Below are 20630 nucleotides of genomic sequence, written 5' to 3' on the forward strand. Positions count from 1 at the left end.
ATGGTCTGTTATTAAGGTGAACTCTCTGCCTAGGAGATAATAGCGCAGAGCTTCTGTAGCCCAATTTATGGCGAGACATTCTTCCTTCACAGTGGCATATTTTTGTTCCCTTGGAAGCAACTTCCAACTTAGGTACAGGACAGGATTTTCTACTCCATTCTTCCCCTGTGACAAGACTGCACCTAAGCCAACACCAGAAGCATCAGTTTGGAGGAAAAACCTCCGGGTAAAATCTGGTGCTTGTAGAACTGGAGAGGAACAAAGAGCTAACCGAACATCAGACCAGGCGGTTTCTGCAGAGTCAGACCAGGTTAATCTATCTGGACAACTTTTTTTTAACATGTCCGTAAGTGGAGCAGCTCTAGTGGTGAAGTGGCTTACAAACCGCCTGTAGTAACCTACTAAGCCTAAAAAGGTTCTTAACTGCAACTTTTTTTCTGGTCTTGCCCAATTTTTGACTGCCTTCACTTTGTCTAGCTGGGGTTTTACATGCGCTCGACCAACAATGTACCCCAAATATTTGGCTTCTCTCATGGCTATGGCACATTTCTCTGGGTTAGCTGTTAACCCTGCTGACCTTAATGAAGCTAAGACCGCTTCAACTTTGGCTAAATGTGATCCCCAGTCTGGGGTATAAATCACTATATCGTCCAAGTAAGCGGCTGCATAAGCTGTGTGAGGTCGTAGCAATTTATTCATGGGCCTTTGGAAGGTGGCAGGTGCCCCATGCAACCCAAAGGGTAGGACTTTATATTGATAGAGACCATCAGGGGTGGAAAATGCAGTCTTTGGCTTGGCCGTGGAAGTCAGGGGAACTTGCCAATAACCCTTTGTTAGATCAAGGGTTGTCAAATCGTTGCTACCAGCAAGATTTTCCACTAGTTCATCCACACGTGGCATCGGATAGGCATCAAACTGCGAAATACTGTTTAGGCGCCTAAAGTCAGTGCAGAACCTAATTGTCCTATTGGGTTTCGGGACAAGCACAATGGGGCTATTCCACTCACTAGTGGACTCTTCAATCACATCTAACTGGAGCATCTTCTCAACCTCCTTACTCACGTCCACCCGTCTGGCTTCTGGAATACGATACGGCTTCTGCTTTACAATGACTCCTGGCGCAGTGACAATGTCGTGTTCGATTAAGGTAGTGCGCCCAGGAATGGAAGAGAAGACATCCCTGTTCCGGCGAATCATTTCTTCAGTCTGTTTTCTCTGCTGAATGGACAAAGCTGGCTCTATGGGCACTTCAGACTTTTCAATGGCAGTACTCACTACCTGAGGAGAGGTTTTTCTCATCATGCTAAGGTTTAAGGAGGTTAACATGATATATTTGCTCCTCCCTTCTCCTACCTAACTGGCGGACTCTGTAATTGACAGGACCGACAGCCTGTAGAACTTCATATGGACCCTGCCAATGGGCGAAAAGTTTGCTTTCCTGGGTGGGAACCAGGACTAGGACCTTGTCCCCAAGCTTGAAAGATCGAACAACAGCACTTTTATCATAACTTTTTCTCTGTCGTTCCTGAGCCTCTTTTACATGTTGCTGCACAATAGGCCCTATCTTTCCTAGCCTCTCATACATTTGGGACACAAATTGTACCAGATTTGGCTCCCTGGGACCTTGCTGCTCCCACCCTTCTTTTAACATATCCAAGATACCCCTGGGCTGTCTCCCAAACAATAACTCAAAGGGACTAAACCCTGTTGAAGCTTGAGGTACCTCACGGATGGCAAACATCAAATAGGGAATAAGAGTGTCCCAATCTTTTTTCTCTTGAGCCACTGCTTTCCTGAGCATGTGCTTTAATGTGCGGTTAAAGCGTTCCACCAAGCAATCTGTGGATGGTATACAGAGGTGTGAAGCGCCGTAACCCCTAGCAACTGGCACATGTCCTTCATCAGTTTAGACATGAATGGAGTACCCTGGTCTGTGAGAATTTCTTTGGGTATTCCCAAGCGTGTAAACATCAATACAAGTTCCTTAGCTATCGTGCTGGACTTTATGTTTCGTAGGGGAATTGCCTCTGGATACCTGGTTGCATAGTCAAGCACCACTAGTATATATTGGTGCCCACGTGCAAATTTTTCCAGTGGCCTCACAAGGTCCATAGCTATCCGTTCAAAGGGAACTTGTACTATTGGTATTGGAATGAGAGGTGCCCTCTACATGGGTTTGGGACAGGTTCTCTGACAAATGGGACTGGACTGGCAATACTTTTTCACTGCCATGTGTACACCAGGCCAGTAAAACCTAAGCAGAACTCCTCCCCTAGGTGTCCCCCACAGACGTGTGTGTGCTGCTTTTAACACTAGGGTTACATGGACCTGAGGAACTATTAATTGTTCTACTTTTTCCCCATGTACATTAGCTACTCTATACAGGAAATTATTTTTAACAATAAAATATGGTATACCTTCTGCAGGCTGGGCGGCTTTCGCTACCCCATTTACCTCAGTCACACTTTTAAAGGCATGTTCCAAAGTGTCATCATTAAGTTGGTCTCGAGCAAAGTCCTGCAGAGGAAACAAAATTGGTATTGCGGACCAGTCCGTATCCTCACTGACGGGCTGGGTGGGCTCATCTGTGACATCACCAGCCAATGCTTGTTTGGACTGTCCATGTTTTCCCGCAGGTGGATGCTTTTGTGGAACTCCTGCTGTGACTCCCAGGATGGTATTCCGGTTTGGCGGTTCCCGAAGATCGATGTCCAGATGTTGTGGATTCTTAGGCGGTTCCTTTAAGACCGGGCTTCCGACCGTTGCATCAGTTGCCGGCATGTCCGCCCGGATCCGCTCACCGAGGACATCATTAAACAGTGGGAAGTCTCGCCCCAAAATGAGTGGATATGGGAGTTTAGGTGCTATGGCAGCTACCACCATAACAGTTTTGTCTTTGAGTGTGACTGGTAGTATTGTTCTTTCATACTCCTCTGTCGTGCCATGTACGCAAAGAACCTTCACCTTGGGCAACCGAGAAGTTATGGTTTCGGGTAAAGCAGAGCTGGAAACCAATGAGCGTTCACTCCCCGAGTCAACCAAGGCCAGAACAAGGTTTTGGTTGATTAGCACAGTCACCCGGAACAAACAAGGACTTCCTGATGTGGAACTCATGGTAAAACAGCTTGGAAATGCAGGCCCAATATGTGCCACGGAACAGTCCATGGGTTCCTGTAGTTTAGGACACTCTGCCTTAAAGTGGCCTGGCTCACCACATTCAAAACACTTCAGATTAGACAGCTTTGCACCTGGCCCTCTGTCCGTAGCAGTTTTGCCATTGGGCCCTGTAGCAAGGATTGTCAAACCTGGTTTTTGGCGTGGCAGCGGCTTTGGCACAAATGCAGGTTCTTTAGTCATTTGCTGTAGCGAACAAAACCTTTCTACCACGGTGGAAAGCTCTTCATAAGTTTGTGGGTCTGATTGCAGAACCCACCTTTGCAAATCGCGGTTCAGCCCCCGGATGCAGTGATCTATCGCCAGAACTTCAATAATCCGAGAAGGCGAATTCTCCTCAGGCTGCAGCCATTCCTTTAAAATTTTAGAAAGTTCAGCCACTTGCGCTCTGACCGGTTCTGACCGTTTTTTCTTTACCATAGCGCCATTGGTGATAGCGCTGGGCTCGACCTGGCCCCGAAACTCCAATGCGAGCCAATATCTCAGACTTTAGGCACAAATAATCAGAGGCCCGTTCCTCATCTAGATCTATATAAGCTTGCTGAGGCTCGTTTTCCACCTGTGCCTCGGCGACTCTTAGCATCTGAGCTTGCTGCTGTTGCTGCGCAGCGGCCACATTCACGAGGGTTTTTAGTACTTCCTACATGTTGACGTCTGCGCGGGTTGGGTAGCGGAAACTTGCTTCCCGGAGTATCCCACTCCTGACACCACTTGTGGCAAGAGCCCGCTACTGCAGAAGCACACGCGAACAACTTCTTCCTTTTTATGTAGTTTTATTGTCAGGATGGTAAATGTTTTGACACCGTACAGATTTCACAGCATTTCTTGGAGACACTAAACGCTAGCTAGATATAGCTCAGCTCTCTCAAGACCAGCCAGCTTCCCCAGCGTTGGTCTCAGTGAACAAATGACACAAACAAGCTTTTATACATGATACTCCTCCCCCAGCCTTAGCTTGATGGACAGGTGACACACCCACCTTCTCTTTAAGAGAAAACGCCCATCACTGGCTTTGTTTGAACTAACAGACACACCCTGTCTGTTTGCTGAGAGGAAGCAGCTTTCAAATCATGTAAGTTAACCAACTTTAAACTACACATAAGTCTTTACTTGGTTTAACCTGAATCTATGTGCATAACTGCGCCAATGTCTTACTCTGCTTGTATATTTTATTTGCATCTTGTCAGATAAATGCCTCCCTTTGTTACAGTATTTTATTACTACTATGCCTTTATTTGTTCAACCTAGAAAAGTGATGTTCTCCAAACTAGGGGGAAACTCAGGGTACCCCATTATGAAGTATATCTAGTATCTAGTTTCTGCCATACTTTTTGTTGATATGGATCCAGGTTTTATATGTGTATTTAAATAAGATGTTGTGTTTGATCTGTTTTGGGATGAGAGATCTTGGCAAGCGTAAAAGCGCCACTGGTGAGTATGGAGTGAAGAGTTAATATTCCAATACATTATTCTTAGAATGCTGGTAGTGTTATTGCTAGCTATACAGTTTTTTTTATTTTTTTACTTTGCCAGACAAATTGGAAGAATAGTTTAATACACTTATGGGTGCCAGTTTTAGTTAAACTAAGCGGCAGCATTTGAATGGAGTTTGATAATTTAGGAAAAGCTACACTATTGATAACTGCAGTAGGTTAATTGGCTGCTATCAAAATTGACCCGTGTGTGTGTGTGTGTGTGTGTGTGTGTGTGTGTGTGTGTGTGTGTGCGTTTGTCAAAATTGACCCGTGTGTGCGTTAATGAATTTAGACTGCAAACTCCAATGGGGCAGGGACTGATGTGAGTGAGTTCTCTGGACAGCGCTGCGGAATTTTTGGCGCTATATAAATAAATGCTGATGATGAAGTGATAATGCTCCATGTGTCAATTCGCCATGTGTTTTCTATGATTGGAGAAAAATTACATTTATATAGTTTCTGTATTTTAGCCAGGATGAAAGCTCCTAAATATTTAACCTTCTGTAAGGATAACTTTAATTGAGCTATAATATCCCAAGAACGGATTAGATTTTGGGTCTTATCTGTAGGTCACAGGATTTTCAGCATGGTAGATATTTTAAGCAGGTTTTTGAAGCAAGTGATGTTTATTTGCAGTCACACTGATTGGAGGTACCAGTGCTAAGGTCACATGTAATCATAAGAACAACTTTTAATACAAAACAGTGCTGTTTTATACACATTTGAGCGCAGCCTCACTGGATAAGCCAGCTCCCTTGAGGCCTGAGTTATTTTTAGAATCGGGATGCAATTTGTTTATCCAAACATGGATTTACATGCAATTCAAAGCTAACATATTTACACGTATCTGTGATATCCTATAACCGTACTTGCCAACTTATGGCAAGTATGATCCTGGGGCAGGTGTGTGTGCAGGGGGCGGGGCTCCGAATATTGTGTCATTTTGGACCCGCCCCCGTGACGTAATGACCCAAACGTGTCATTTTACAGCGGGGACGGGGCGAAATGCTGCGATTCCCGGTGAATCACGGCATTTTGGATTTAATTCTGCCCACTTCACTAGGAAGTGGGCAGATGCGGGAGACTGTCATACTCTCCTGGGAGTCCGGGAGACCCACCCAGAGTTCGGGAGTCTCCCGGACATTCCTGGAGAGTTGGCATGTATGCCTATAACTTGCTTTGATTTCCTGCATCACATGCTGTTTACAATGTTCAGAAAGGTTTGAACACTCTGGACAAAAGGCCACACCGTAACGACCTCCTGCTGCGCCTTTGGCCAGAGCAGGCATTTGACACTTCATCAAAAAACTTAGTTAGCATGTCCTGCTATCAGACTCCCTCCCCACATATGTCTAATTGGAGATTTCCTCTTACAAACCCAAACAATGACACTTCCATACAAAACACATCCCAATGTAACAGGATAAGTGCATTTTAAATTATACATTGGTGCCTGCACCTCTGATTGAAATACATTTCTACAATAAATTATTTCCACATGATCCAGCCACAAATAAGTTATTTATCAGTGATCCAGTCACATTCATACTTATTGAAAGCTGTAGGTTCTTGTTTCTACCTCTGTTTTTCCCACCACTGACGTGTGTATCCATGCTGCACAGAAAATGTAATTTTTTCATTTGTTCAACAGATGTTTTAGTGTTTCGTAGTTTCCTTATCTGATAACACCATTGCCTTCTGAAGTGATTAAATGCTCCAATAGTGTCATAGTACACTGAATGGGGAAAATATATTCCCCTGTCATGCCTTTTTCACACTCCCCTTAGAGATCAAATAGCAAGGAGAGCCAATAAATGACTTGTCTCATAAATGTACGTTATGTAATAACTTGTATTTAGGATGATGTGTGCAAGTTGTATCAGAAGTGGCTCTGCAGTATGACAGTCTGAAAATGTCTCGTACAACAGTGTTTTAAAATACCGATTTCTGTATGGCCATTGTCTGAATTGTTGGTTTCTGCCACGGTCATTGATTGAAAACCAAAAATCAGTGTTTCCCAAACCCAGTCCTCAGGGACTCCTAACAGCACATGTTTTCCATCTCTCCTTGCTGGAGCATAGGTGTAACCATTAGTGACTGACACATTTTGAAAGATCCACAGGTGGTATAATTATATCACTTGTAACCTATAAAACCTGCACTGTTAGGGCTCCATGAGGACTGGGTCTGGGAAACACTGCTCTAAATGAATATTGATTTTAGTAAGGAAATAGAGGGGAGAAAATTCCTATACCCATCGTTTCTCCTTGTTGTCTTGTAGTGTGTAATAGAATACCCTAAATGAAATGTCAACATGGATACCTCAGACTTAACAAAACCACCCCCAGATCTTGCAGAGCTTACAGCAAATCATCACTTTGAAACTTTTGGAGACAGGTAGGTTATAAGGGCAAACTGTGTTTGGTTTGGTTTACTTCTTTTTTATGTATTCTGCAAAATTCTGAAAATGTGCACTGCTACCTTTTAAGTTTCCCATATAATGTACAATCAATGTATTGATGAGAATTCTGGAATATTGATCCCCAGTACAGACTGTGTGCAGGTGCTCTTTCAATTATGTATCTTTTGTTTATCTTTACAGGCTAAAGAGAGCACTATTTATATAGTTGTATGTTTTTTGTTTTTCCCTTTTGCGTATCATTCTACAGAAGTATGATAAAAATTGTAACCGAACAGTTTGAGCATTTCCTTCTAACTTTGTTTTGGTCGGAGTCTAGGAGTTCAGCAAATGAAGGACCAGCCCTCTTTGAATGTTCCTCTCACTCTGTGGACTTGCAGAAGTCATCTGTAACAGATCTCTGCGGCAGTGAACAGACCGATCTGGAAGTTCAAAAAAGTTGTGAGGTATTGAACTGTACTCCTCCCCCTAGGTAGTTGATATTCTAAATAGTTATTTGCAAGTGTTGCCTTTAGCTAGAGACAGACTACATGACTGAATGGAGCAAGATATAGGATATAACTAAGGGATAACCATCTGCTCCTGTGCACACATTAGAACTCCAAACAAACAAAGGCTTGTTCACACTTGTACTTGGTGGTTACCTCAAGAAAACTATGTTGGTATAATTGCCTCACGGTCAACTCCGACCTGTTTATTTCTTAGCTCTCTATGTGGACACTATCGGCATTCAAGAGCTCTCTATATACGTTGGGATTTTCTCAAGTTGTTGTATTCTGTTTCGAATATTGCTTGAGAAACCACATGAATAGCTGGCAGAGCTCTTGTTTAATATTATGCTCATAATGGTATTCCAGTATTTTCCCCTCAGTAAATAGGGCTCCCCATCCAAACTTAAAAAACAAAGAAGAAAAGATAGGTTTTCAATTTAATGATAAATAATGAAGGCCTGGAAGAGAAATGGTTTCATTAGTAACTGGGCTATGGATGTTTTTTCCTTTAATGGGAAAAACAGCAAAGGACTGTTCACCGACCACTTTCAGTACACAAACCTAACTTTTCTTGTGTTTTAGGCTCGGTGGCTACAGTTATTTCAGCTGGTTGAGCGACAATGTCAAGTGCAGATAGATGTCCAACAAGAGCAGTTTAACCATCAGATTCAGGTGAGGCAAAGGTCTTTTCACAGTCTGTCCATGATAGACCACAGTTGTCTTTCATAGTTTTCTGCATATGATACTGTTGTGCACTTGACAACCCTTCTGTGTCATGGTGTTTGCAATAAAAACAACAAAAAAAACACATCCCTATTCTCCTCAGAGACCATTATCTGATCACTAAACCTAATATACAAGCTCTGGAATGAAAAGATTCCCTTATTTGTAGCAGTCAAATGGGTGGTCCTTTCTGTGGACTTCTACATTTACTTTCAAGTTTTTCTCCACACAAGTCAAACCAGCTATGTACTGCTTGTGATTAGTATGTTTACATTATGATAGTACAAATTCTTGGCTGTCCGTGGCATTTGTTCAAATGCTGGTGCCTTTTGGCACTTTGCTTTCTATGCATCTTGCTGTTGGGAAGCAATGTCCGGTCAGGTTCAAATTGAACTACCACTATTTGGCCAGCCCCACTGTACATGTCCAGGGCAAATTCTAGATCAACAGTGTACATCGCTGTCCTAGTTTATGCACAGTGAGTCATCTTGTCCACACTCTACTTGAGCAACACTGTGGGTTTTGTAAGATCCCTTATATCAGAGGACTCGTTGATGAGTGAATTTCCAAAAGAGCTCTGCAACCCTCCCATCTCCCACAATCCAGTGAATGGCACTAGCTCCAGCTGGAGCACCTCTGCACTTGCAGGAGAGGAGTGTGAAATGCCTCAACCAACAGGAAGCTCCACAGTAGTAGTGGTCTCATCTTTGTTGCACAGCATGTGGGCAAATATTTTGATATGTTGTGGCATAGACCTTGTCTCTGGGCTGCTCGTTTCTTGCCCCCAGTTGGAATTTGTTTTCACAGATGCACGCTTTTTAGATTGGGGATGATGTTTTAGATTCATCAATCCTGAACAGTCAAGTCATGCCTCTCAATAAACACTCTGGAAGTGAGGGTAATATTCATGTCTACCTCCATTGGGCAGTGTACCTGAAAGGGTTACATGTACAGTCAGACAATCAATTAGCCACCAATGGAGTAAGAATGAAATGACCAAGGCAACCAGAATCATGGCTTCGGCAGAAGTCTATGTCCCAGTGATCAAGCAGTCTATGTTCTGGGGGTTGAAGATTGGATCGTTGACTGACAGCTTGTTACTAGTCTATCCCTGTGTTGGGCGTTGAAACAATGTTAGTCCCCTGACATTACCATCTAGTCTAAGTCTTCCCTCCTCTGGCATTGTTTTCAGCAGTATTCAAGAGGGTGAGTGAGGTAGGATGCAGTCTCTGTTATACTGATCGATCCAGACTGGCCTAGAAAGGTCTGGTAATCAGAGGTTGTGGCTCCAAGAACAAACAAACAGTGGATCCTTCCTTCTGAACCATATCTGCTACTGGGGTCCGGTACTACATACCATCCTGCTGCACTTGGTATTAGCGTGGTTATAGCTGTAGTCTTGAGAAAACTTTGATTTTCTGACTTTGTCATCCAAACTATACTCTAGTTGAGAAACAGTCCTCCTGGATATAGCACAAGATTTAGCACTTTACTACGTCATGACATTAAAGGGAATTCTGTTGTACAGTTTTCTCCACTTGGCATGACTTCTGGACTCTCTGCAGATGGAACTGGGGTTAGGTTTGAGTCTCTGTTCTCTGAAAGTTCAGGACTAGCGGTTTGTTTTATTTTATGATGTTCCTCCCCCCTAGCGTTTTAGTGAATGTTGAACCTGGTCTTGTGACGTGGAAGGTTGCCATCCTTGTGATTACCTTAGGCAGAAGAGTATCCAAGTTGACAGTCCTTTTATGCAAGACACTGCCCTTCCCCTTCTGGATATGCCTGCTTATTGATTTTTATTCTCTCATTAGTAAGGAAAGCTCTTTAATGTTACAGCCCACTTTGGCCAGACGGTAAGCATACCTGGGCATCTGGAATGAAGCCTTTTTGTAAGAGTGGTGCAAGGTGTCGACAAGGACCTCCTAATGCGCCTTCAAAAAGTATATAGTGTGTGTATAATATATATGTTGTGTGTAATACGTCCCAAGCTCTTTAGTTGTTCCCACGAGTTAGTTTGCAGTGGGAGGTGTTTGTCGAAGTCCATGGGATTTCACACTTTACATTGTGTCTGGGCCTCATTTCGCTTGCACCTGGCACTGAAATGTATGTAAGTGCTTGTTGGATCTTCTATCTTATTGGTTTCTGGCTCAATGACTTGCTTCATTTTGCAGCGTACTAGTGCTATATCCAAGTCCTAAAAGAGGGCTAGCACTGGGTATTCGTTTTCGTTACTTTAACATTACCTCCTGTGTCTTGTGCTATTTTTTCTTTTGGAATAATCCAGCTTGTAAAGGAGGGATTTCTAATCAAAACAGCTCTTAGTAGGGGAAAAGGATGTCGGAGGTTTAATGGAAAATCTAGAGTCTTGCATGTCCTCTCGCATACCTTTTCAGGCCTGCTAAGGGGATTTGTACATACTTTCACTGTGTAAAAGCTGTGAATCCTTGTATAGTGTAGAAACCCAAACAACTCAGTTGGTGGAGGTGACTCTATTATATTACATTTTATATATATTTAATCCAGTGTATTTGTGGGGTTCTGTTTAATGTAATGGACCAATAATTCTAAAATAAAATATCTTGTAACGGAAATCTGTATAAGTAAAGGTTTCTATGACTGGAATTATTGTCTACCTCACAGCTTACTATTGTAACTGGTCAGATTATCAGGGCCACTGAATCTTAGGTTTAGACTATGGCATTCAGCATTAAACGCCCACAAACTTGGTCTCAGTCCAGAAATATAATACAACTGTCTCAAAACTAGTTTAATTTAATATTGCAGTTTACTAAAAAATAGCCTCATGGTTAAGTCCTATGCCTTACCAGGCTCTGTCTGTGCGCAGACCTGTATTGGGCCCTTCGTTTCTGCCAGCAGTAGAAGTAGTTTTCACTGAAACCTTTAGTGCTGAAAAGAAACACATAAAAATACCAATACTTTGCAAAAAACTGCAAATATTATTGTTTACAGTCCAAACACTCTTTCAAATGATAAACATCAGTGTCACTGTACTTGGGAGACCTAGATGATTAAATCATTAGGTAAATTAACAGGCTTGCTTAAAGTAGGTCAAAGTTACAAACAATAGAATCAGAATGGTGTGTGTGTCCTATAACTGATTTAATACAAACCTACCAGAGGAAAGCTGTAATTGTATTATCTAATACTTTGAAAAAAAAAAAATTTTTTTATCAGAAATGTTGGTGTCCTATTTTTATATGTGTGTATTATGTAAAGGTTCAGCTATTTTGATTGTTATGCTTTGTCAGCCATGCAGCTTCTTATGGTATTTTTTATCTACATTGTTGCATATATAGCAAAATAATCATTTCCCATTGAATTTAAATACTCAGGACTACAGAATCTAAGCAGGAAGCAGCATATTTTCTAGCATATTTCTATAATTAGAAGAATAGTTGACATCAAATTCTACTTGATTGCACAAAAACTGCATTATATAAAAAGCTTTCATTAATATATCATGACACCACTACAAATTTTAATGTCTTTTCATTTTCAGCTCCTCCGTGATGAAATTAAACACTTGGCCCAGTCACAGGGAAGTAGCTCTCCTTGGAATTATGGTACAGGTAATAGCATTTTAACTCATGGGATCCATCCTCCAAAAACGCTTGGTGAACAACATACCCAGGATGCAGAAAGAGGAGAAAACACCAGCAGCCCAGTCCATCTGCTTCGAGAACCTGATATTCAACAAAGAGCTTTTATTACACAGGAGCATTTTCTGGAGAATACATCTGTTAGCAGTGGCTATGGGACTCTTTCTGCCTCTGAGCCAAACGCTTGTTTAAGCAGCTGCAGTCAAAATACCTCAAGGGATACGAGACTGACTGCAAAACAGACTTTAAAAGAATGCAGGACTCAGGAGTCAATGAAACTTAATAATTTAAAGCACGTACCTATAGAAAGTGAAAGTCCTTTCATGCTGATGCCTGGTGCTAAATGTCATTTGCCACATCTTGAGAAATCATCTGAAGGAAAACTGCCAGAACATCTAGAACCCCACTTAGACTGTGATAAAAGTAATGTCAGAAAGAAAACCCAACCAACAGGGTAAGTGGGGCAAATATCAATAACTGTTAAAAAGAGAACCTGCCATTACTACTTAGAATAATTTTTTGTTTTAACATAGTTACTCATTCACGGACTATGTTGAAAAACTTGTTTTCTATCTATGCTCCCTCCACCTGAGTGTGCATAGAACAGTGCGTGCAGTTTGCAAATGCCCTGACTCTGCTTTAGTTGGCCACATACTACTGTATAGTTATTCCCAGGAGGCTTCACCCCCTATATAGCTTCCTTTCATCGTGGGCTCTCGCAAGGCAGAGGAACTGAATAATAGAAACCTCCCAGGAGTAAGTGTAAATATGCAGTCAACTTTCAAAACAGTCAGGGCACTTACATGCAGAGGATTTATTTTGTGCTTTCGTGTGGAGTGAGAATGGTATAACATGTGTTTTTTTTTTCATTTTTAGATGTATATTGTGCATAATGCATTATTATTAACATTTAGTTTTATACTGCAGCATGTTCTTCATCACTTTACTATTGAAACAAATAACTTAATAAAATAATACTGGATATTAACAAAGAGAGATAGGGTCCTCACAAGTGCAAGCTTACACTCTATAGGATAATGGGAGTTTGATACATGAAATTAAGTGCCCAAAATTGTATATTGGTGCGGCTGGATTGCAATAGTAAATACTGTTTAGTGCCAGTAGGTTATTTGAATATAAAAAGAGAATACATTTAAGTTTTGCTGAAGTGTGTAGAGGTGACGATCAGGTAGAGTGGCCTACGGAGGTTAAGAACATGGTTATAGAATTTTATAAGCTTGCTTGAAGAGGTGAGTTTTCAGGAATTGTTTGGAGGCATGGGGAATGTCTTGTTGTATGAGGAAGGGAATTCCACAGAGTGAGTGCAATCCAAAACAAGATCTGTAACCAAGAATGGAAGCAAGTAAGAGTGAGGATATGAGGCTCAGATCTTGGGTAGAGCAGAGAGGTAGAGCTGTGGTTGATATTTGGAGACAATTGAAGAGAAGAATTTGTATATTTTACTTAGGGAATGGCAGAGTGCAGCAGCAGTAGTAAAATATATGGAAAGGAAAATGTAGTCTTAACTGCTGCGTTCAAAACCGATTGTAGAGGTGAAATTCTGTCTAAGGAGGAAGAACACTAAGAAGTGAATAGTGATTGTGTGCATGAATAAAGGTTTTTGCACTGATTTCTGAGAGATGTGTGTGTATTATGGAAATTTGGAGATAGATTGCATATGATAAATAAAGGACTGTTGTCAGTCGAGGATGACCCTTAAGCAGCAAACTTGAGTTGTGGGTTTTTTGCCATGCGGTGTACTGAAATAGAGATGTCAGGTAGGCCAAAGTATTGATAAAGTAGAGTTAAAAGTAGGTATTTAGTTTTTACTGTAGTTGTAACGCCAAAGCTTGATCATAGTTATAAATTTGTATTTTGATTGTTCAGAAATATTACAATAATGTACTGCATTATTTTCAGTTCTTCATACATATCTGTCTTGTCTTATTGTACTCTGTATATGTGAAGTTAGTTATTCTTGGTATCCAACAAGGCTTTTATACCGGACATTGTGAGAAATTCATGGACAGAGGAATATCTGCATCTTTGTTTTTACTTCTTAGGAATGTGTTAATATGCTATGTTGTGTTTATTCATAGATGTACTCTCTTTAGATATTTTTTATCATATGCTGATTTACGTCAATAAAATATAAATTTAGTAACTCCTTTTAGTTATGGGCCATTTCACATCAAATCACCATACATTCTCTAATTTCAATTAAATTTGGTATAATAAATGCTATCATGGGTGGAAAGAAAACCCCCAAATCTTAGGCTAATATGTACACTGGTTTTGAAGTTCACGAAAAACTTGGTTTTAACGTTTTTTAAATTGCATTTGTAGCTCACCTGATTCAGCTAGAGAGTTGGGCAAGGTCTCATTTTAAACCTATTTTTATGTATTTTCATATTATATGTAGCACAGCATCATGTTTTAATAAAAAATAAAAATATAACATTTTTAAAATCAAAATTTAGATTTTCTCAAAAAGCCATATTTAAATTTTTTTTAAATCTCAAAAAAATTGTTCATACTGTTGTTAATAAGTCCCCAAAGTTTTATTTTGGGATCATGATGAGATCATCTGCTACAAGAGCTTTAAGTTTTGAGTGATTCATGAAAATTGTATTTATTGAGGAAGTACACATCTGAGAAAATCAACAAAACAATATTTTTCCCAGTTCCCTTCATTAGAGGAGTGCACGTTCCTCTTCAGGTGTGTTTGGGGACAATATGTTACAGACAGCACCTGCTCCCACTTCTGCACAGGCGTGAAAAGATACTCTACGTGGAAAGACACTTCAATTGTGTTGAATAGGCCCACCTTTTACAGGGACAGGTTAGGTTTGGGTGTGCTTTACTTAGTGAAGAAAGCTCCTTGGTCAATAATTTAAGCCCACCCAAACCTAACCTGACCCTGGACCATTTGTGTCAAATTTGAAAAAGTGGAGTGTTTAATTACAGTGGAGTATTGGCCTGGGAGAATGTGTGCTGAGGGCAGGGAGGAACAGCAACTTGGAGAAGGTGCTGAGAGGGAGAGACCCAGCAGACTGGGAACAACACTGCACTCACACAAAGCAGCCTGAGTCACCTGGCCAGGCAAAGAAGAGAAGGCACAGCCCATGAGGCTGCTGCTGATCTTCACAGGCCAGAGGAGCATGTGATGGGCTCCTCCAATCAGAGCTCAGCACATGCTTCTTTCACCCCTTAGCAGAGTTTCATGGGAATCATTTCCCCGGCAGCCCAGTCCGAGCCTGCTGTGGTTTTTAAATTGGTTTAGAGCAGTATTTGCAGTGGTTGGTGTTTTACCACAGTCAAGTCCATACCTCCTTGCGGGGGTCCCTAGTGAATATCGGGGGTGCGTTAGACTTTGCGCCTCCCTGTTTAGATGCGCCAATTATCAGTCAGTGGCACCCACAAGAGTCATTATCGTGACAGTATGTATGTGTGTAAGAAATAGCAGATGTGGTCTTTTTCTCTGGGCCGGTTGAAGCTGTGTTTCCTGGTGTTTGCAGTTTTCTAGCAGCTGTGGTCTTTTCCTCTGGGCTGGGTGCTGCAGGTGTAGGATCTGAAGACTGTAGCTTAGCAGCTTGGCTCCGGTTGCCCAAAATCACATCCACGGCAACATCTCGCAACTCTCCAGTCCAGATACACCCTTGCTACAGGCACTTCCTTCTCCAGTCCATCTGCCACAGTATCTTTGGCAGTTCGATCCTGCAATGCTGCTGCAGGATCAATAAGATGGTGACTCACAACAGTAATTGAGGCCCCTGAGGCTCTCAGTCCTTCACCCTGCAGGGGTCCCACTGGACCAACTGCAGGTTTCTCCACATGTTTTTGGGGGGGTCTTTTGGACACACAGGTGACTCTCTCCGCTGAGTTACCTTCAGATATGCCACACTCCATTGGGCTGGCAGGGGTGGAAACAGTCTCTAATGGCTCACCTTTGCCAGTTAAGCAAGTCAGCCGGGCCCCAGGACTCTGATTAGGGGCACGAGTCTGGGGTGCTGGGGCTGTGGGACAGTCCATCCTTAAATGACAGGTTTTCCCACAGTTGTATCACTTCTTCTCCAGCCTGGGCTCCGGTGGTCTCTGATAACTCCCAGGGACAAGGCGGGGCGGTGGCTGGCGAATGGTACCTGAAGGGTTAGGTACTTTCTTTTGTGGGTGAGTAGAAGAGGGATGTCCCCCTGTTTGTACCGTCCAATGGGGTTGGCTGTTAACCTGGCGCTTCTGCCAGTGTGGCCTCACTGCCACATACTGATCCGCCAATTGGGCCGCTTTTTCCAGGGTTGCTGGGATATGGTACAATACCCACTCCTTCACCTCTGGTGCGCACTGGTGGTGAAATTGCTCTCTGCAAATTAAGTCCACTAATTCTTTCTAGCAATTGGCATCAGATCCATTAATCCATCTTATTGCCAACTGCCGCAACTGGTTTGCAAATTCCTCATGGCTGATATGAGTGCTTTTAGCCAAGTCCTGAAACTTCTGCCAGTAGGTCTCCGGGGTAATAACATAGTGCTTAAGGAGGGTCTATTTACTACGTTGTAGTCCGCACAGTCCTCTGGGGCTGCTCTGCGATAAGTTTCCACTGCACGACCTTGTCGAGTGGGAACCAGATACTCTACCCACTCCTGTTTGGGCAAGTCATGGAGGCTACAAGACATTTCAAACGCCTGCAAATGTCCATCAATATCTCCAACAGTGTCATCAAATTTGGTAAAGTGAAGAAATCCCAATCTGGGCGCAGCAGATGACTTCACGTGCTGCTGCAGGAGGCAGTGCCCACCGATTGCCGCTCAACTTGATGATATGCAACTGCTCCGCCTCAGTTGTTTTGTCTCCCAGGGACCCCAGCTGCTGCATTAGTACAGAAATGTTACCCTCATCACGCTGTTGAACTTGCATCAGTGGTTCACTCTGTGGGAGGGGATTGTTGCTAGGAACAGGTGCAGTGTTCTGGGATGTTACTGGAGGTACTTCTAGGTTTGAAGTTAACATCTCCTACTGGTCACTGTCAGCCTCCTCCTCTGCTGACCCGTACTGCGCCTCCCAGGCTCTCCACACCTTTTTCATTTCGCTCCTTGTCGCTGTGGAAGAAATTTCCAACTTCTTTGCTTGGCACAGTATCTCAAGGTCTGCCTTGGACATTCTGTATTTAGACATCCTGTGCGTTCTCCTGGCTGCAGTTATTCCGCTTCTGAATAACTCTGCTCTCCTGACTGGTGCGCGAAAAGCAGCCTGGGGTTATCCAGCCACTTGCCATCAGAAATCTGTGACAGGATGGACCGCCTATGCCACCCTGTCTGTTGTTGCTGGGACTCGGCTGGGCTTACTTTGCCACCTTTCCCTTTCGTTATCCTAAATGCGCCCTCTTGCCGCAGTAGGAGGGGCTTACAAACGCTGCCACAACTGAACTCCTTACAGGCATCCAGTACCGGGTTTCTTCTGGGTAACTGACGCAGCGAGTGTAATCCGTTACTGGTGTACCTGGGCTGGTACTTCTGACCTCTTACTACAGATCAGGGTTGCTGTGGATGTGTCCTCCCTGGCCTATCACACTGACCAGGGTAGCAGGCAGAGTGGTGGTACCGGAAAAGCTGGGTCCAAACCTCCAGAAACAGCCAGGAACGGATTAGATTTTGGGTCTAATATGTAGGTCACAGGATTTTCAGCATGGAAGATATTTTCAAGCAAGTCTTTGAAGCAAGTGATGTTTATTTGATCTTACACTGGTTAAAGGTACCAGTGATCAGGCCAGATGAAATCAGAAGAACAATTTTTCAATACAAGCCAGTGCTTTTTATATAGTTTGGACACAGCCTCAATGGATAAGCCAGCCCTCTTGAAGTCTGAGCTAATTTTAGAACCCGGATGTCATGTGTTTACACAAACATGGATTTATTTGCATTGCAAAGCTAACAATATTTATGCTTATCTGTGATATCTTAAAAACCTTGCTGTGATTTGCTGCATCTTATTTCAGAGCCAGGAAGTCTACTAGCAAGACAAAAGGTCTAATTAACATGAATTTAGCATGAGTCCTTTCTTCAAACAGTTGTAGAATACACATTTCATAAGAAAGGTACAAACCCCAAACAAGTCATTCCCCCACAACACGATACACAAAAGACTTTCTAAACAAAGGCTCATTGTATCAGATATATACATCAGAAATAAGGCATTTCCTTTAGCAAGGTTAAAACAGAAAAACAACCTTTCTATCCTGGTCTCAGAAATAACGATTTCATATATCAAAATATACAAAATATCAAAAATAAGTGCATTGGCAATTATATAAATAAGCGCTCTGCGGTATTTTCTTTAAATTTATACCAAGTTATTTATAAATGATCCAGTCACAACTAACAATCGTGAGTAAAGGAAATACCTGCCTATCTGATAATTCCTCCTTCCATTTGTCAAAGCAGGCAAAAAGTAAGGCCTCATAATGGGGATGCAACTGCAAATGAAAGGTGATATTAAGAGAGGCTATTATTCTGTTCCAAAATTGAACAAGAACTTGTGTTTTTTAGAATAGAAATAATGACTACATGCTTTACTAATGATGGAAAGTGGAGGGAGGGAGAGTGAGCGAGATTAGATGTTAAGACTGGGAGGAAAATTAAAGACTGTTGATAACTTAGAAGATAGGGTTGAGTGATAGGTGACAAAGAGGGTGGAGATCTTCATTCTTGGCATCAATGGAGGGAAGATGCAGGACAGGATTTGAGCATGCTCTTGCTTGGGGAAGAGGATACCATTTCATTTTGGATATTTTCAATCCCATGTTACAATGCAAGGGGTGAAAATTAGTTTTCTGTTTTACACATAAGTTAAATACTGTCTGTTTTTTCATGTAGCGCACAAATATCAACTTTAAATTTCAGTGTACAAATAAGCTATCAAGTATTTGTGTGCTACATGAAAAAACAATCAGTATTTAGGAGACTTAAATAAGAAATGTATTCATTTAAGTTCCTTAATGAAGCAGGCCCTATAAGTTGTATTGAAAATCTGTATAGCTGACTTTTTTGTGGTCAAACATAAGAATACATACGTTAGTGGAACAGCACCATGAAACAAAATTGAATATACAGACCAGCATATAACAAAGATATAAAATAAATATAACGTATGCCAATGTGAGTACAACAGAAAATTCCAATGACCTTTTTTTTGTAACTTATTTTTTTTTTTTATTAAAGTTTCCAGAGAGAAAAAGTATACACAAACACTCACAGTTCAAATGACAGGTAAATGCATCAGGTATCATTAACACATACACATTAAACAAAAAAGACAAAGACATGTGTTTTTGTTTTAAGGAATAGAAGGAAGGGCGGATGGGAAAGGAAGGGTTAGAAGGAGGGATGGGTACAGGACTAGTAGGCATGCAGCAAGTCCTAATCACGCCCCAATAAATGAGTTGATAAAGGGGCAGAAGACGGCAAGCATCTTGGTACCAGAGGGAAGGGTTTGAATGTAGGGTGACCTTTTGTTTTTCTTCGGCAGAACTAACTACTTTATTTTATTTTTCAGTAAATCGCTGACAACCTGGGCTCAGAAGCAGAAACTGACCTCTTATAAGAAGGTTGCCAAAATGGATCAGGTCACTACTCTATCCAGTCTGTCAAATTCCCACCCTGAAAAAGATGTAAGTTCTAGACGTGTTCTTAGATATTAACACTTAACTCTAATTATATATTGTATACAAATTTATAGTATGAACATCTCATTTCTTTCGATTTCAACTATCCATTCTCATCCATTCCCATTCTCCAACCAGCTCCTCCTCTCCTCCGGCACTCTCCCTCAAATCCTCACTCATCAAACACAATCTTGAAGCCCTTGATCCTGCAATCTTCTCTTCCTCCCTTGAAACATTCCTCTCTCCAAGTAGCACCCTGGCCTGGCCCAACCAGGTTGTCTCCAAGTACAACCAAACATTCACCTCTTCCGCCCCCCATCTGTGTTGACCTCCGGTGCTCCAAACCACAACCAAGGGCATTCAAAACATACCTGGTTCATACAAAACTGTTCTCACACCGAAGAAAGTCAGTGGAGGAAGACTTGCACTCTCACTGACTTCCTCCACATTGAATTGAATCCTTCTAATTTAATTTACATTGCCTCTCGGCTCATCTACACTCTCCTTGCGACCTTGATTTACGACAACTTTCTCCTCCACTCTCTCTAACCTGGTTTCTGCGTCTACCCCAGAAAAACTACCCTAATCAAAGTCACCATTGATCTTCTTTCTGCCAGATGCAGGGATTATATCTCCAAGTTTATCCTTCTGGACATCTCTGTTTCCTTTGATGCTGTTCTTGCATTGTTCTCTTACTTTCTGTCCAGCCATTGCTTCTCTGACTCCTACTCCCATGTTCATTTTGTGTCCCTCAAAGCTCCGTCATCGGGTCCCTGTTCTTCTCACTCTACTCCTCACATGAAACCTAATCAGTTTCTTCAAATTAAAGTACCCCTTGTTTGCCAACAACATCCAAATATACATGTCTCCTCTTTCTCCTCTCTCAGATATTTAGATTTCCAACTCTCTCCATTATCTCCTCCAAAATTGAACAACTTATTCCAATCTCCACTCCTCTGCACCAGTCCCTCACTGTTGACAGTACCACTATATCATCCTCAAGTTATTCTTTTCCTTTACTCCCTACATGTAGTAGGTTAATTGGCTGTTATCAAATTGACCCTAGCCTCT

The 20630-nt window shown here is 42.0% G+C and overlaps 1 protein-coding gene across 5 annotated transcripts in view; it reads left to right on the forward strand.

The window, feature by feature from the left end:
* MPHOSPH9 (M-phase phosphoprotein 9) overlaps positions 1 to 20630 on the forward strand; it is a 63176-nt gene that overhangs the window by 7425 nt on the left and 35121 nt on the right. For 4 of the 5 annotated variants that reach the window (XM_075177515.1, XM_075177506.1, XM_075177497.1 and 1 more), the window contains 5 exons: positions 6931 to 7046; positions 7388 to 7514; positions 8142 to 8231; positions 11803 to 12356; positions 19451 to 19565. In XM_075177515.1, coding sequence (XP_075033616.1) covers positions 6964 to 7046; positions 7388 to 7514; positions 8142 to 8231; positions 11803 to 12356; positions 19451 to 19565 — 969 coding nt within the window. In that variant the 5' untranslated portion in view covers positions 6931 to 6963. The remainder of the gene's footprint in view (positions 1 to 6930; positions 7047 to 7387; positions 7515 to 8141; positions 8232 to 11802; positions 12357 to 19450; positions 19566 to 20630) is intronic. The other variant, XM_075177525.1, reaches the window with a different exon arrangement.

This window comes from Mixophyes fleayi, chromosome 1 (genome assembly GCF_038048845.1).
Source record: "Mixophyes fleayi isolate aMixFle1 chromosome 1, aMixFle1.hap1, whole genome shotgun sequence".
NCBI lineage: Eukaryota > Metazoa > Chordata > Amphibia > Anura > Limnodynastidae > Mixophyes > Mixophyes fleayi.